This window comes from Platichthys flesus, chromosome 6, assembly GCF_949316205.1.
Source record: "Platichthys flesus chromosome 6, fPlaFle2.1, whole genome shotgun sequence".
NCBI lineage: Eukaryota > Metazoa > Chordata > Actinopteri > Pleuronectiformes > Pleuronectidae > Platichthys > Platichthys flesus.
The window spans coordinates 9,434,789-9,447,536 of NC_084950.1; the positions used below are offsets into that span (position 1 = coordinate 9,434,789).

Here is a 12,748-nt window from a genome sequence, read left to right on the forward strand (position 1 = left end):
TGTCCAACAGAGAGGATGTTTATTTGAGTTGGACATCTGGGAAAAACCCTTATGAAACCACAAGATTCATTTGGAGATCGTAACAGCTACTCCGGTGCCAAGTGGAGCAGTGGAAGAGGAACTGTATAAATGACTGAATGAATGAAACGACCTCAGCACAGGGAACGAGAAACCAATCGCAGTGCCCAAGCAGATACCGGAGTGATCCCTCCAAAACGTTGAGCTCCTAACGCTGATACACTTTGTATCAGACTAGCTGCTGTGCTTCTGTGACACTCTGCCCTCTCTTCAATCTGTAAACAAGATGCACTCACACATGCTAAGTTGCCGTCTCCGTCCCTTGAGTGTCCTCTTCATTTCACCTCAGCTTGTTCACACACACAGAGAGGGTGTACAGGCCGCAAACAGAATCTGTAAACTCTCCCAGCGAGTGCCCCCCCGTCTCCCTGTACATAGATATACTAGTTCAAAGCCGCCTGAACTCCCTAACAACAATGAGGGTTTGTGTTCACTGTGTGGAGGCCTAATGTTTATTTTCCTCTCTAATGACCTCAGACCTATGCACAGCCCAGTTACTGAGCTGTAAGATGTGAGCTGATAAAGACCCGCTCTCTCTGCTCCTTTTGTTGTGGCGTAGGATTGTGTCAGAGCGGGACGTGTGAGGGTTCCGCTCAGTGTCATTAACACATTCAGATCCTGAGGCTTCGTGGATGGATTATCTCCATACCCCCTTTGTAATTGCATAAATTAACACGCTGATGTGGAAATCAAAGCAAAAGTGTTGCTCCGAATTGTTTTCTGCTGCATTATCTCTCAGGGCATTATGTCAGGAAGTATTGGAGGTACCCGTACATTATTTAGGCTGGATACAGATGTGTCATACATGCAAAACAAATGGAACTGGACTCTTCGTGCTTTTCAGCTCACTCTGTATTAAGGTGAAGACTACATTTTAGTTCCACAAAGTGATCATTGGAATATTTCAGCTCCTGGCTGTGTTTCCAGGTGACCCCTCTCCATTCTTTTCCATGAAAAGGCCTCGTCTGTGGTTGCCAGCCAGCTTGCAGCTCTTTGCTGTAATTAGAGCATTTCTCCTTTCACCTGGACTGTCAGAGCAGTGTGATCGTTGCTAGGCACCTGAGCAGAGGTGGAAACCAAGGTGGAAAGCATAATGTATCGAACCAATATGACCACCTCCCTCTCCCTTTTCTCTCTCTCTCTCTCTCTCTCTCTCTCTCTCTCTCTCTCTCTCTCTCTCTCTCTCTCTCTCTCCAATTCCCTGGCAATTTCAATTGACATATGGATTCAGGCACTTTTCAGTAGTAGTCAGATGCAGTGATGAATAACCTGTATGAACCTCTGTCTCCTGTGAGGAGAAATCTCATGTGAAGAGTCATTTAGATAAACTGATGACATCATTACCTGCTAAATTGACTTTTTTATTGGGCTCTAATGGGGCTCAAAGGTCAGCACTATGATGAAAATGCAAAATCATTTAATGAATGTGTTGCATTGAGGTTTTTAGGAGAGGAGTGATGGGGAATGTTCACAATTTCTATGAGAGAATATGACACCAACTAATATCCATTTGAAAAAAATCTATTAATTTAATCTGCTCCCTTATTTGTTCTTTCTTTGTTAACTTTATGTAAATGAGCCCAAACCACTGTCAGGCGTGTTGGTTTATCCTAAATATGAGAAGATGAGCCGAACTCAGCTTGTTCAATCAAGTATTTATTTAGAAAGCAATGAAAGGTATCAATCAGCAAAGCAATGGGCATCCAACAAGTCGCATCAGAACACGAGACCCATCAGAACGCATCAAACAGCCGGTGCCTGTCTATTTTATAACAGTAGATCTTGGTTCTTCCTCCTCGAAAGTGCGCAGGCGTAGGCCATCCTCTTGGCATTGGAATAAGGAAGTGACAAGGAGCCACTCCCAAGGCCTTGACACAGCTGATGGCATGTGGGCCAATGGTGTTGACAATTGGAGAAAAGATTATTGTGTTCTTGCTATATCAAAACAATACTCTGTTTGTACAGACATTCCAAACAATTCAACCAAAACAACGAAACACAACTATAACGTAGACACATTCTAATTTTCAAGATTACACACTAGGAAGGAAAAGGTTATTTATTAATAATTTGTATAGAAGGCATTATATCTGACTCAAACTGCTTCTATCTTTATTCATTTAGAGTTGAGTCAGACACAGAATATAGCTAAAATATTGAAATCCTAACACCACCCAGAGGTATAGTGAGGTCATTCAGTTGTAGTAAGGCAACAGCACCGTCAAAAACAGCAGCACAGAATGATTTCATACAAACTGGCCTTGTCCTCTGAGGAGCCATCACCATGGTGAAGTGACCACACGGTCACTGCTTGCTTTTCTTTCACAGGAAAAGAAAAAGGAAATTGATCCGTAATGTAATGGTCAGACTTAATTGAAATTGAACTGAATGGCACAGAGGGATAAAGTGGAGATTAATGTGAAGCTGCTTATCAGCAGATGTGATTTGTAGGAAACATGAACCAGCATCTCTTGTCCTCTGGCTGTTTTTCCCTCTTTATCTTTCGTCTGCTGTTTTTGTGTAAATCTGTGAACCTTCATCACCCAGTTCAGATCCCAAACTGAACATTGATCACAGGAGTAGATGTCTGTACACACTGATTGATTGTATGTTTACTTTGGTGCTGGCATGTGTGAGTAGGGCTTCTAAAGCATTCACATTTGCTTTTAGGGTTAGAAGAACCTCAGAAAGAGGATAAAAGTACAGTGTGTGTGTGTTTTTGTGTGGTGTGTGTGTTTGTTAGAGAGACATAGATAGAGAAAGAGAGAGAGACATTTAAATCGACCTCTCTTTTTTTAGCATCAGAAAATCAATAGTTTCTCAGAGTAAAAACAAAGCACATGTCCATTCCCCACAGTTTGCATCTATAGGATTTTAGAAAAGAAGACATACCTATGTAGGTGTAGGCATGTGATTAAAATAAGTAAATTTATATTATATCATAGCTATAGTTTTTACATACAATATATATCGTTTACCACTGCCTTTCTGAAGTCCTGGCACTTGCCAAACATGACAGCTGAGGGGTCTTTACACTGCTCACCCTCCGGACTCAAGTCACTTAAGGCTGGACGAAAGAGAGAGAGAGATGGCAGAGAGAGAAAGAGAGAGAGGGTCCAGCGCGCAGCAACAACTCAACGTGCAGAGGAGGGATTTGGTAGATCTCAGCTGGTGTGCGTGTGCACGGATGTAAACCCTCCTGCTGTCTCCAAGTGAACGCACAGATGACGAGAGGACGCTGGGCTGGTGGATAGAGGAGCCCACACAGTATCATCTCTGCTGGAGCTATGGACGCGCTGCAGGCGGAGCATGCTGGAGAAAACCCGGAGGAAAAGTACCGCGCTCTGGCCTATGACACGGCTCTGAGCACCCTGGTGGCGGTGGCCGTGTACGTGGTGGTGAAGGTGAGCCTGGACGGCATCAGACAGTGGCGAGCCCGGATCTCGGTGCTCGTCGTGGGCTCGGGACCCGTGGGGCTGACGGCCGCGCTGGTCGCTGTCCGCTCCGGGAAGGTGCTGAAACTGACCGTGCTGGACGAGCGGTACCGGAGCGCGCTGCTGTGCCGGCCCCAGCAGATCGCGCTGGATCCCCGGAGCGTGAAGTTCCTGCTGGGACTCGGTGTGGACTTTGACAACATGGAGGGCTGCTGGCACGACGAGCACTTCTTCACCAGGATAGGCGTGTTCCAGGAGTACCTGCTGAGCATCCTGGAGCAGAAGAAACAGAAGGTGGAGGTGAAGGTGCAGCTGGGAACCAAGGTACAGCTTTCTATCCGATAATATTTCTCGTGTACACATACTTTAAACATTCACACACTTTTCCATTGTGTTACAAACTGTTTCTTCAATGTTGTAAATACTGTTATTTTACTCATGTTCTCAGTTACATGCAGCATCTATTGCACTTCTGTGCGTCCTGGTAGAGGGATCCATCACATGTGGCTCTCTGAGGTTTCTACGCCCCCCCCCCCCCCCTTTTTTTTGGGTAATCTTTCCGTACTCTTGTTGAGGGCAGAGGATGCCACACCTTGTCAAGCCATATGAGACAAATTTTAATTTGTGATTATTGGCTATACAAATAACATTTGATTAGTTGGTTGATTTAAACGGTATGTATTTAACAAGTGTTGTATCAGCTCAACACAATGTTTATAACAACTTGCAGAGAGGTAAATAATCCCTGTGCTCTATTCTCAGCAATACATACTGTGTTGTACAGGTTTCATTTTCTTTCAAACTTAAATTGATCTCATGCAAAACCACCGATCTGGAAATGATGTGTGATCACTTTGTAGAGGGGAGACACTCACACCAGCTCATCATGTAATGGCTTCATAATCCGATGGATCAGCAGTGATGGTGACAGAGACGTCTGCTCCCCGGTCTCCTCCATCTCTTCTGTGAACCTGGTCCAGGCTTCCTCTACTTCACTACTTCATTTTCTGACTGTTGAAAAGCCTTTTGAATTTTTTGTGTTGCTGTCAACATGAGCCATTTTGCCCTTTAAAACACCTGAAAGAGACTTATACTCAGGTTCCCTGTTCACGGTTCACAAGCCTTCTTCAGGAGCAAGCCATTTAACACTTGGCTTTCTGCTGATCTATTTTTCTTATTAACAGACATATATATGTAGGTTTGATTTTATATAATTCCTCCAAAGCTTCTTTTTATACGACATTGTATTATATCAGACTGAAAGCGGGCTCATCAGTGGAAATAACCTGTTATGTAAACTGACCTCAAACCTGAGGACATTTAGGTCATGTGGGGTGTAAAGACAAAATTTTAGTAAACACTTTCAAATCCAAGCGTTTTACAGCATCTGAATAACACATATTATAAATTGTAATCCTGTTTGAATTAAACATGATTCCAGAAAGGTATTTACTAAGGGGACCACCTGTATCATAGTGTATCCGGGCAGATACCCGGTTTTCAGAGATCACTAATGTTGATCTAAGCATGATGATAAACTAACAGATGCTGTCCCTGTCTTATTAAAAAGTTAAGTTTATTAGATACCCCTCGCTGTGGAGACCCTCAGCATGAGAACAATAACATCACATTAAGCCTCTCTCCTCCAGCCTGACCTCCACTATAGGACAAAAAAACCTCTTACTGAAAAACAATGACTCAATGCTTGGTGAATATTATTTCATTGCTGGGAACCAGAGTCGACTATTTTCATCCCTGCTCCATTAAACTTGAGTCAAAGCGTCACTGAGGATATTGAGACGTGGTCATTGAACTTTGGTGTTTTTTCCTACCATCAATTACACAGTAGTAAACATAACTAACTATTATCTGTACACTTTTCTGTTGCTACTCTTCTCTCTGCTGTCATTCCTGTTATCAGTAGCTAACCTCACTACTATCCACCAACTTCATGAGGTGGAAGACAAGGTCCAGAGGATCTTTGATCACAATAAATTTCAGTTTCGTTCAGAGTCTCTCTCAAGTTCTCCCTTTCCTCTCGAGTAGACAGGAACTTATGTTTGATTACTCCCCCCCCCCCCCCCTCCAAAGATCTGAGCATGTAAAAGGGATCTTATAAATCCCCTATTCACTGCAGTCTGAATGGATTAAACTTAGATATATGTTAAAGACCCTACTAAGGCCCCTTTTTATTCTTCCTTTCCCCCTTCAGTCTGTCCCCACCTCACTTTGTCCTGCTCTTTCTTGTCCTGTGCACAGACAAATGCCTGGTGTCTTACTGAGGTGCAGCAGTGCACACAGGCATAATAATAAATCTCTGTAAGAGACGCACTGCTGCTAAGACAAGAATAGCCTCTGGAGTATATTGTAACAGCTTGTATGGGGATAATACAAAAAACAGCCCATTTGTCTCTGAAATATTACACAGTGGTAGAAAAATAAATCAAATCCTTTGATGTATAAGTTGTAAAAACTTACTTTTCAAAGATTTATGTTAAATGAAGGAATCTAGAAAAAAGATTTCCCAAATTTTAAATAATGATGCTCTAAACCTGTAAATTGTAACAATGAATCACCAATTACCTATTTGTTTACCTATTTTTTTTTACAATTATACTAATACGTACTTACAATAAAGTAGTTATGTTATACTAATGTAGGTTTATAGTGTCTGAGCATTGTGATCCTTTTTTTCACAAAATACTGAACAAACATCCACAATCACACCCACCTCCAGCGAAGGGAAAAATCAACATTTACAAGTTTTGCTCCAGCACAGTAGATGCAAGTTGTTACGTTCTTCCTCTATTTATAGCTTGAAGCCCCTTTCAATATGGAACCATGAAAATAATTGTGTTTTTGTTTGTTTGTTTGTTTTCTTCCTGTTTTAGTTCACTGAGGAATACCTGCGCCGCATCCCTCAGCCTGAGTGGCCGAGTGTGATCGTGGTGGCTGACGGGTCGTGCGGTGACTCGTGTTCGGTGCTGGGCATCAGCTCCGACTACACCGTGGATTCCTGCCATGCCTATGGAGCTAATGCAACAATAGAGAGACTAGACCAGAGACAGGTCATTGCACGTTCACACACACCAGGCCACACACACATGCACGCACACTAACAGATGCATACACTCATGTGCACACGCTGAGGCAATAATCAAATGTTTTTCCATTGGAAAGAATGAAGGAGTGGTAACAGGATATTGCAGTGAAGGTGACCTTATTCGCCCTCATAAAGCTGATCGGAGCAAACAGTGATGAGGACCGGCCAACAGCAGCTGAGCACAATATCGGGTTTCTCATATAAACAGCCAGATTTCAGCTGGCAGGCTGTTTGGTCCTGTCACCGTCAACCCTGGCAACATTTTGATTTACTCATTGAATCTGATAAGAGCAGCTGACGGAGGCAGGCGATGACCGCGATAAAGCTCTGGATTCATTGCGTCCCCCTGCTGAGACTCATAATCCGTCCCCTGGTGTGAATATGAATGACGATATCGACACATCAGCTGCACTGTTTTTCACGCGGTGCATCAAAGGTCATTTGTTATTATATAGGCAGATGGTTCCTTGAATGATGACTCAGTGTCACTGCAAGATCCATAAAAGACTGAGTAGAGAAATAAGAGACATCTCCACAGAGTAATCGCCTCTAAAACTGCCCCTGAAATAGTTTAATAATTCCTTCTTTGACTGTGTAATATTATATCAGCTTTAGATTGAGACATAAAATAGAAAATGAACCAAGAAATGTGTGATGTATGGAATGTGGTTTACAACAGACCAATCGCCCTCTGATGATGAATCAGCCTCTGGGGGCAGTGGCCGATATTTTGGGCCTTCCTCTGTAGACAGCAGATATCTGAGCCACGACTCTGTTCACGTTTACAGTCCGACTAGTTTCTCTAATCTCACAAGTCGAACATTTCTCCACACAAAACCCAGCATAGTTACTTTTTTGTAGGTGTTTCGTGTCCAGGAGACATTTTGACTAATCTCTATAAACGGCCGTCTGAGTGTGATTGCAGATAAATTGAAAATCAAGAGGAATTTTTTGCTTTCCACACCGACTGCTCACCTGCGGGCCATCGAAGCCTGCTCAAACGTGATTGGTGACACTAGAGATGAAAACCAGACTCTTGTCCCTCACTTCCAGATTCTGCACATTCACATGCAGAATCTGTTAATAGAGGTTAATAACAGACAGACAGCCTTGGGTCACCTTTTACTGGCAGGAGACAAATGATATTTACAGCAGCGTCCTGCTCCTCGTCATTCACTATCTGTATAGAATGACTTTTGTTGATGACAGGTTGGTTTTGGGATTATATACAGTGACATTCTGTCCGACAGGGAAGATTAATTTGAAGAAATAATCACGTGGAGGTGAAAAAATCCCCAGGCTAATATCTAACCAATACTGAACACAGATATCATCTCCCTTGCTGTTTTATGCCATCATAACCATTGATATCACATTCTCTTCTGTGCCTGTGTGGCTGCCTTTTATTGGCCCCCTGTCTCTGTGACTGTTTCCTGTAGTGATTGAATTTACCCCTCAGGATATGATCTGGTCGGCCCCGCCGTCCCTTCCACACCAGTGTGCACTCCGTTCCCTCGCTCGTCTCCCTCAGCTGCACTAACCACTGTTTCATCTCACGTGGCTGCTTTGTGACATTAAAAAGGAAATTGATCAATTTTGGCTTGAGGGGAAACGGGGGCCGTCGATGCCAGATTGAGCCACTGAATCAAAAAACAAGTCATTCTTAATCTCCGCTCAAGTGACAACAGCTCCACAGGCAGGAACGGTGTGTAGGTAATGCTCAATGTGCTTTTACCACAGACGCATCATATGGTGCATGTATGTTATGACGTAGACCGACTGGGAAGATATATTGCTCATGTCGAAATGATGATATCAAAACTGATGATCACCGAATATTTTTTCAACATCTAAAAATGTCACCTCCGCCAATGACGTTATGTTTTCACCCCTGTTTGTTGGTTTTTTTGTTGTTTGTTTGTAAGCAAGATTACACAAAAACAAAACTATGGATTTCCATGAAACCTGTATGGGTCAGGGAAGAAGCCATTAAATTTGATCCTTTCTTTAACATAATGAGACTCATTTACATTTAGATTTTAACAGTTTTCCCAGGGAAGAATTCATGGGTCCTTGTGAAAAAATAATCAGGCATATTTAGGGAACTAATATTTATGACTGTTGTCTGGCCTTGGCGGACGTATGAGCGTACCGAGTGTTCTAGTTTCCCATAGCATCTCCCCCGTCCTTCTGCCCTCTCTCATAACCTCAGGTACCCACTCCTGAGATCCGTGCCCACAGTCTCTACTTTGACCTGTCAGCTTACGGAGTGGAGGCCCTGCGAGAGCACCGAAGCCCCACCACCAAGCCCGGCTTTCACCTGAAGATCTACGGCACCTTCAGAAACCGCTACATGGCCCTCGTCTGCCCCACATCGGACACCAAGATGGTTCGCTTCCTGCGGCACACGGCCAACTCTTCTGTGAGGCTCACCATAAAATATTTGATTCAATTTCAAGTGCTGCTCACTATCGTTGATGAGCTGTGAAGGCTGTGAAGCTGTGTTTCCGTGTTAACTTCCAAGACTCCACAGCGTTGTGATTCCATGCATATTCCTCACCTTTCATTTAGCAGGTGGCCTCTGAATGCAATATTGTGGGAGTCCATTAGTGGCTGTGTGTGTCTGTGCATGCATGTGTGAGGGATTCTGTGTGTGTGTGTTTTCAAGTCTGTGGACCTACTTGAGTTTGAGTGTGTCGGAGTCAAAGAGAGATAGGAGAAGAAAGTAGACCTCCCCGGAGTGTTTGTGTGTGTGTGTGCATGTGTGTGTAGAAGCATTCTGCACCCTGCTGTTACACATCAGTGGACAAACGGAAGGCGACATTATTCCTTCCTGTGCTGAACTCCAGGCGGCTGGTGTTTGATGTAATCTCTCTGTGTTTCCATGTGAAGTACACAGGTCTGATGGTGTGTAGCCTGTAGCCACAGTCTGCAGCGTAGTACTCACTCACAGGTTTGAGGCGAAAGCCTCCTTGGAACGCGAGTTGCTATGTGGGCGGCCATTCAGATGCACTGTTACTTGGTAACAGATGACTGTGCAAGTATGGGTCGAAGAAGAGCAGAGCAGAGAGATGGAGCCAGAGACGCTGTTGTCACTCAATACCAACAATTACTGTGGAATAAATGAGGAGGCACGAAGCAACAGGAGCACACATATTCATCTCCATCTTTCATACTGCAACGTGAAAAGATAACATTCTTTACAGAGTCATCACAGATGGTCAAATGAACAGCATGTCACTCATAGTACATGATTTAAAGATTAAGTTTAGCACAGCAGCTAGCAATTATGTTTGCTATTGACAAATCGTATTATTGTATCCTTGAGTATTCAGTTAAATGTTTCATGTATGTATAAAACTAAAATAGGTCACATTTCCTCAAAGCCCAAAACAACGCCTGCAAATTGCTTGGTTCAGCCAACCCACACCTAAACAGCCTAATCTATGCAATGTTAAATCATGTGTACCAAGGAGAAGCAGAAGATGATCACATCTCAGCAGCTGGAACCAGAGGAGCTTTTGCATTTGCTTGAAAATAATGATTATTTGTCACGATAGTTGCAGATTAATTTCCTGTTGATGAGTCATATTTATAATTTTTGGCTCTTGTTTGCATCAGATGTGGGATCAGTTATGATGCAACCTTCCGTGCATCTTCCTCATACCAGTATTCACATGAAAATGTTCAAAGTGATCAACTTCACAACAAGTGTATGTTTTAACAGACTGTTCAGTTAACACAGTTGCAAATACATTGCATTACATGGTACGTTGCTTATAAGAGCCTTCACATGTGTGTGTAAATGTGATTCTATTTATGGGAAGATGATGTCATGGTGAAATGAACTAGAATGTCTTTTAACTGTCCCCGTTTTGTCGTCCAGATCATGAAGAACATTTTCCATCAGTCCTTCAACGCCTACAAGACGGACATCGAGCCTCGTCTCAGCGATGTGACGCACCACCACATGCAGTGCAGCCGCCGTCTCTTTGAGATCCAGCTGTCGCACAGACGCATCAGCGCTGCTTACATTGAGGGGGGCAACGTGGCGGTCACTGTGGAGGGGGAGGCCGCACGAGTCCTCAACTTCGACACTGGTACGTGTCTGTGAAATATACCAGTTTTTACCTCGCTAAGAATAGAAGGGGACATTTGTCTGAAAGCACGGTATTGTTTTTCCATTATATGTGTAGAAGTAGCTGAAGGTGAGACGTAACATCAAAGGTCCTTTTAGCTGGAAAACAGAGCCCCTTGAATAAATGGAACAGAGGGAGATGCAAATGAAAAGAGAATATACATCATTTTTATGCATGTGGTGTGTGTGCGTGTGTATTTGTGTGTGTTGATGGGAGGGTGACTCATTATTGCACTCAATGGCCTTTCGGCGGTGTTTATGTATATGTGCTGTGGTGTTTTTCATCTCGACCATAACTGTGACTTCAAGGTTATACGGTTCAGGATTTGTCTGTAAAATAGGGAACAGAACTTCTCATTAATATGTGGTGTGTGCAGTACCAAGATAAATTTAATTTGATGGTGTATAATGTCTATTCTTCCATTTCTTTTCACTTCCATATTTCCTTTCCCTCTCCTCTCCTCTCCTCTCCTCTCCTCTCCTCTTCATCCTCCAGGTTGTGGGGTAAATCTAGGTATGCGTGGTCTGGAGTCGATGGCGTCCTTCATTTACCAAACAGCCACCGCCGTGGACCAGAACGATATTCTCGAAGCGCTGTCAGCGAAGATGCAGCACTCCAGACAAGTGGCTGAGACCTTCAGGCAGACGGGCCTGGCTGAATCAATGTATGAATGAAGCAGAGGGACATCCTGGCGAATGCATAACATCAACTAGTGGAAAGTGCTGGTGGATCATTGATGTTTACAACAAATGTTTACATGAATCACGAGTCTGAAGCTGGAATGAACCACTAATGGTTTCCCGCTGAATGGAGCTGAATGAGCAGTGTACAGCTGGATAATGGATGTAAACATGTGGCCATAGGTCTTTGTGACGTTCAGTGAATAGATCTGCTCCTAAGGGAGAATAGAAATGGCTACGTTTTTCCATATGTGCTCTTCTGATTTTCAGCTTACAAAGCTTGATAATACAGGAAGAGATGTGTAAACTCTTACAGCTGCAGTGAAACACTATCTGCTACTTTGAGTTTCAATGCACTGGATTTCTCTGTAAAGTGTTCGACTAGTGGAAATATGGAAACTCTGTGATCCTCATTATATTCACTACTGTCATCTTCTACTTTGATGAGGGAGAGAAGTGACTTGATTTTTAGAACTGGTTCGATTTGCTCAGTGGACATTAAGGGAACACACGTGTGGAGTCAGATGACGTGAGGGCGCAGCTGCTCCAAAGTTATATCACCGAGCCTTTTGTCTTTTTGTTTGTTCGACAATGTGCGGATAATCGCGGTGATTATGTTGTGAGTCATTTGCTGTCGTGGCTTATTTTATGTGCAACTTTTATAAATGAAGGATTTTGGCACATTTAAAAAATAATGGACTGGAATAATAATATGGAGAAGCTTTATTAGTACAAATATATATTTATTATTCAAATTTTCACTTTTCTTGTAATCATTTTCTCAAGGGAATCTGAAAGGACAAAAGAATCACCTGTTATTAAGTTTATTATTTCAGTTGAAGGAGACTATGCTGATGACGATGTCCTGCTCCTGTTGAAGTGCCAATAAAGAAGAATACACATTGATTTAATACGAATGATATGGATCTTTACAAAAAAAAACTTTCATTGGTTTAGTCTTAGGTAACATTTAATAAGTATCTGATATCAAAGTTAAAACAGAGAGGATAGTAAGGTCAGAAAAAACTAAGGATTTACTTGAATTAACTCAATTGTTACGATATGTATCAAGCTGCATTTATATTACAGTTTTACGGTTTAGCAAGTAACAGAATTTGGCTTTGTAAATTAAGATAAAATATTGAGTTGGAAAATAACAGGCTGAGTTTTATGTTATTGAACTTATGTTAATATATAATTTCCCAGGAAATGTTTCTATTGTTAGAGTTCTAAAAGTCCTTTTACAGAGTTTTGTTAACACACCAGTCCCACCCTGGCTGATATGAAGCAGTACTGCCCTCTAGTGGTGTCGCC

The 12,748-nt window shown here is 42.7% G+C and overlaps 1 protein-coding gene across 1 annotated transcript; it reads left to right on the forward strand.

Moving 5' to 3' along the window:
- Positions 1-3,118: 3,118 nt before the first annotated feature.
- si:dkey-234i14.6 (uncharacterized) lies at positions 3,119-12,334 on the forward strand. The gene is made up of 5 exons (XM_062389284.1): positions 3,119-3,836; positions 6,404-6,580; positions 8,828-9,037; positions 10,502-10,715; positions 11,250-12,334. Exons 1-5 carry the CDS (start codon positions 3,366-3,368, stop codon positions 11,426-11,428), a joined length of 1,251 nt encoding a protein of 416 aa, XP_062245268.1. The 5' UTR covers positions 3,119-3,365; the 3' UTR covers positions 11,429-12,334.
- The last annotated feature ends 414 nt before the right edge of the window (positions 12,335-12,748 follow it).

Bases quoted from the DNA above. Each gene is read 5' to 3' on its own strand.
- si:dkey-234i14.6 (XM_062389284.1), top strand. From the start codon at position 3,366: ATGGACGCGCTGCAGGCGGAGCATGCTGGAGAAAACCCGGAGGAAAAG. The intron at 3,837-6,403 runs GTACAGCTTTCT...TTCCTGTTTTAG, and splicing joins AGGTGCAGCTGGGAACCAAG to TTCACTGAGGAATACCTGCG. The intron at 10,716-11,249 runs GTACGTGTCTGT...TTCATCCTCCAG, and splicing joins AGTCCTCAACTTCGACACTG to GTTGTGGGGTAAATCTAGGT.